We start from the raw sequence: 5,674 nt of genomic DNA on the forward strand, positions 1-5,674 counted from the left end.
ATCATATGGATGAAATGGTTCATGTTATTGCACGGCAAAATTTTGACTGGGAACAAACTAGAGAGCAACCTATGAATTCTGATTCCAAGGCCTTTTCCAAGTTGTTAGAAGAGGGTAGAGAGCCCTTGTGGCATGGTTGCACTAAACACACTAAATTATCAGCAGTGGCGACATTACTTAACATCAAGGCTGATCACAATATCAGCCGTGAGTGTTTTGAGTCGCTCTTGAAAGCTATTAAGAGTATATTACCCGACAATGAAAAATTACCAGATAATTATTACTATTACAAGAAGATGGTGAAGAAGTTGGGTCTTGGATACCAAAAGATTGATGCATGTCTCAACGATTGCATGCTATTTTATAAGGAAAATGAGAAGATTACAAAATGCACCATTTGCGGTCATGATCGATATAAACCTAATAAAGAGGGGGTGATTACAAAAAAAATCATCTATACCGTTCAAGATTCTAAGGTACTTTCCAATAACAGATCGGCTTAAAAGATTGTACATGTCCACAAGAACAGCTGAACATATGAGTTGGCATGCGAAATCTCCGGCTAAAGATAGAGAATTAAATCATCCCGCAGATGGGCAGGCTTGGAAGGATTTTAACAAAACACATCCTCAATTTGCATTGGAACCTAAGGCTCGGATTGTCTACTGATGGTTTTAACCCTTTTGGCCACTCTGTTGTTCCGTATTCATGCTGGCCTGTGATTGTTACTCCTTATAATCTGCCTTCTTGGCTGTGTATGAAATAACCATACATGTTTCTCTCTCTCATGATTCCAGGTCCTCCAAGTCCAGGAAAGAACTTAGATGTGTATTTGAGGCCTCTCATAGATGAGTTGAAGGTACTGTGGAAAGATGGCGTACAAACTTGGGATGTTTCAACACCGACAAATTTTAACCTTAGGGCAGCGCTTATTTGGACTATAAGCGACTTTCCGGCCTATGGTATGTTATTAGGATGGAGCATACATCGGAAGTTGGCTTGTCCATATTGCATGGAGCATACCAAGTCTTTCACTCTACAAAAAGGTCGAAAACCTTGCTGGTTTGATTGTCATCGTCGATGTTTGCCAGAAAATCACCCTTTCCGAAGAAACAGAGAAAACTTCAGGAAAGGTAAAGTAGAAAATGATAGGCCTGTACCTCGATTGTCAGGAACAGAGATGCGAGCCCGTGTGATGAAACTTCCGGTCATCCCATTTGATAATAATGATAAGAAAATTAGTGGGTTTGGTGAATCTCATAATTGGGTTCGGACAAGTATCTTTTGGGAATTACCTTATTGGTCTACAAATTTGATTCGTCATAATCTAGATGTAATGCATGTTGAAATGAATGTGTTTGACAACGTTTTTAACACCGTGATGAATGTTACAGGGAAGACAAAAGATAATGATAAGGTACGTTTGGACTTGAAATATATCTATAAGCGTCCTGCATTAGAGCTTCAAAAATCCTCTAATGGTAAGACTGTCAAACTGCATGCAAGGTACACATTGACCAAAAAGCAAATTGAAGATGTGTGCATATGGATTAAATCCCTGAAACTACCGGATGGATATGCCTCAAATATTGCAAGATGTGTGACGGATAAGACCCCGCATGGAAAACTGAAAGGGATGAAGAGTCATGACTGTCATGTATTCTTGGAAAGACTTTTACCTATAGCATTTCGGGATCAGTTGTATAAACCTATACATGATGCTTTGACGGAACTTAGTCATTTTTTTAATGATTTATGTGCAAAATCATTAAATGAGAAGGACGTGTCCATACTTGAAAAAAACATCATAGAGATCACGTGTAAACTGGAAAAAATCTTTCCACCTGGGTTTTTTGACTCTATGGAGCATTTGACAATACATCTTCCTTATGAAGCTCGTGTTGGGGGTCCAGTTCAGTATAGTTGGATGTACCCTTTCGAGAGGTTGATGGGAATGCTCAAACGGGCAGTGAAGAATAGAGCTTGTGTTGAGGGTTCGATATGTGAGGCATATAGTTTTAATGAGATTTCTATGTTTGTCTCCGACTATTTTCCGGACGAAGTCTTGACCAAGGCTAATCGCGTCCCGAGAAATAATGATGGGGGAAATATTGAACTAAATGGCAGGCTTTCTGTATTTGGTCTATTAGACCGTGCTTATGGAAAAGGGAGGCACATTTTCTTGTCTGAGAAAGATGTACATGCTGCACACACTTATATTCTTCTCAATTGTGAAGAGATTGATGAACTTGTGAGGTACATATCATGTAAACCCTTAAATTTATAACTTAATCAACCTTCTATAACATGTGTTAAATATCAATATATTAATGTTCCAAATATGGTATAGATTGTATGATGACGATTTAAAAGTGAAGTGTCTTGGCATAACAGATAAAGATATTCAAATCAGCCGTAATAAAGATTTTGCACGTTGGATTAAGGACAAAGTAAGTTCAATTTACTTAGCACAATACACACACACATACACTATATTTACTATTTACTTCAATCCCTTTAATAAGATGGTATATATATAGGCCTTGTCTGAAGAATCAACGATTCCGGCTAATGTACAAGGCCTAGCTATGGGACCAGACATGGACCAAGTATGCCGTAATAGTTATAAAGTAAATGGTTATGAATATGAGACAAAGAAGGTGGTTAAAATTGATCAAAGATTATGACTGTATGATAAGTTTATTAGATATATTTGAGATGTCATGTCTAATATGATTTGTGTTTAGTTTTCAGAGTTTAACAACATGACAAATCAGGACTTACTGAAATCAGGACTTACTGGAAGTCAGAACTTAATATCAGAACTTAAGGTTATATCAGAACTTAAGTGCGGGAAGACTTTCAGTTAAGGAATGAAGCTGATTTATAGGAGAAGATCGAAACTAAAATAAAAGAAGATATGCATGGAAAGAGTTAGAGGACTAGAAGACTTGTAGAAGATATTTGATTGATATATTTTAGGAGACTGAATTGTATTCCATATCAATTAGAATATATCTTGTATATGTGTACTATATAAACACAGACTTAGGGTTTACACTATAAGTGTTATCATTATCGTGAAGATTATACATTGTAACCTAGCAGCTCTTAGTGATATTTGTTCATCACTGAGAGAGAACAACAGTTCATAATGTAATAGAGTTTATTGAATATACTTGATCTTTGTTACATACTTGTGTTAAATCGATTTGATTGTATAAACACTGTATTCAACCTCCTTCTACAGTATTGTGTGACCTAACAATTGGTATCCGAGTTTTTCTATTAACACACATATAGTAAAGATCCAAACAATCATGTCTGAAGAAGCACAAACTCTAACCGAGCCCACTAAAACTCAAGAAACTCAAAACACTCAAACCCATAGTCGATATGAGACTATTAGGGTTCCCATACCGAGACCTTCTGAGTATTCCATATGGAAAGTGAAGATGGCTATGTTTTTGGAAGCTACAGATCCAGAATACCCTGTGTTAGATATATTGAAATGTCATGTCTAATATGATTCATGTTTAGTTTTCAGATCTTAACAAACAGGACATATCAGGACTTACTAAAATCATGACTTACTGGAAGTCAGAACTTAATATCAGAACTTAAGGTCATATCAGAACTTAAGTGGGGGAAGACTTTCATATAAGGAAGGAAGTTGATTTACAGTAGAAGATCGAGACTAAAACAAAAGAAGATATGCATGAAAGAGTTAGAAGACTGAAAGACTTGTTGAAGATATCTAATTGATATATTTTAAGAGATAGAATTGTATTCCATATCAATTAGAAGTTATCTTGTAGCTGTGTACTATATAAACACAGACTTAGGGTTTACACTATATGTGTTATCATTATCGAGAAGATTATACATTGTAATCTAACAGCTCTTAGTGATATTTGTTCATCACTGAGTGAGAACAACAGTTCTTATTGTAACATAGTTTATTCTATATACTTGATCTTTGTTACATACTTGTGTTAAATCGATTTGATTGTATAAACACTGTATTCAAACCCCTTCTACAGTATTGTGTGACCTAACAATTGGTATCAGAGCTTATCTAGTTAACACACATATAGTAAAGATCCAAACAATCATGTCTGAAGAAGCACAAACTCCAACCAAGCCCACCAAAACTGAAGAAACTCAAAAGACTCAAACCCATAGTCGATATGAGACTATTAGGGTTCCCATACAGAGACCTTCTGAGTATCCCATATGGAAAGTGAAGATGGCTATGTTTCTGGAAGCTACAGATCCAGAATACCTTGCCAAAATTAATGAAGGACCACATAAGCCTACCAAGCTCTCTGTTGTAGTTGCTGATCAACCAGCAAAGACCATACCAAAGGAGAAAGGTGAGTACACAGCGAAAGATATCTCATCTATTGCCAAGGATGCAAGGGTAAGGCATTTGCTATATAGTGCCATTGATAATGTCATGTCTATTGCAAAGAAAAAATATGTTATGGTTATAGTGGATGAGTTCACAAGGTACACTTGGGTGTATTTGTTGCACAAGAAGAATGAAACTGCATTTACTCTAACTGATCATGTCAGAAAGCTGGATAAGTTTGTCAAAGATTCTGTTAAAATAATAAGAAGTGATAATTACACTGAGTTCAAGAATTTAATCATGGAAGAGTTTTGCAAAGAGCATGGAATCAAACAAGAATTTTATGCACCTGGAACTCCACAGCAAAATGGAGTTGTAGAAAGAAAGAACAGGACTCTCATTGAAACTGCACGAACTATGTTTGATGAAGCAAAGCTACTAACCTACTTTTGGGCTGAAGCTGTGCAGACTGCTTGTTTTACACAGAATGCTACACTCATAAACAAGCATGGAAAAATACCATATGAGATGGTGAAGAAAAAGAAGCCAAATCTGAAATACTTTCATGTATTTGGATGTAAGTGTTTTATTCTCAAGACTCAACCTGAACAGCTGTCAAAATTTGATAAAAAAGCTGATGAAGGAATTTTTTTTGGATATCCACTTTCCACAAAAGCCTTCAGAGTCTACAATTTAAGAACAAGGGTTGTCATGGAATCTATCAATGTATCTTTTGATGATAAGAAGATTACTGGACTTGAAGATTTCAATGATCATGATCAACTGAGATTTGAAAATCAAGATTTAAATTATGATTCTGTAAATTCCTATGTCTTAAACTCCTGATCATGTAAGTTCTGACGGGTTAAGTTCTGATGTAATTGAAACTGTGGTAACAACTCCAAAGGAAAATGCACCTGTCCAGGTGGAGCAAGCTGAAGATCCTACCACAACTCAAGACTCTCAAGAAGTATCAGAACCTATCACTGGCTCTTCAAGTTCTGATTCATCAAATTCTGATGAGCCAAATTCTGATAATTCTGGAAACTCCGATTCTTCAAATCCTGAAGGATCTAACTCAAATTCTGAAGTCTCAGAGAGCATAAATACAAGGGGAGCATCAGAAAATGCTGATGGAGATAGCATGGATCATGGGGGAGGATCCAGTTCTAGAAATCAACTTCCATCTGCAAAGGAAGTGGACCAAATCATATACACCTGACTTAATAATTGGAGATCCTGAAGCAGGTGTCAGAACTAGAACTGCAACATCAAATGAATGTCTCTATCATTCTTTTCTATCTCAGACTGAACCAAAGA

The 5,674-nt window shown here is 36.3% G+C and overlaps 1 protein-coding gene across 1 annotated transcript; it reads left to right on the forward strand.

Moving 5' to 3' along the window:
- Positions 1-772: 772 nt before the first annotated feature.
- LOC141695614 (uncharacterized) lies at positions 773-2,687 on the forward strand. Its single transcript, XM_074499848.1, has 3 exons — positions 773-2,256; positions 2,351-2,450; positions 2,541-2,687. Exons 1-3 carry the CDS (start codon positions 773-775, stop codon positions 2,685-2,687), a joined length of 1,731 nt encoding a protein of 576 aa, XP_074355949.1.
- Positions 2,688-5,674: the final 2,987 nt, after the last annotated feature.

The sequence above is a fragment of the Apium graveolens genome, chromosome 2 (genome assembly GCF_009905375.1).
Source record: "Apium graveolens cultivar Ventura chromosome 2, ASM990537v1, whole genome shotgun sequence".
Lineage (NCBI taxonomy): Eukaryota > Viridiplantae > Streptophyta > Magnoliopsida > Apiales > Apiaceae > Apium > Apium graveolens.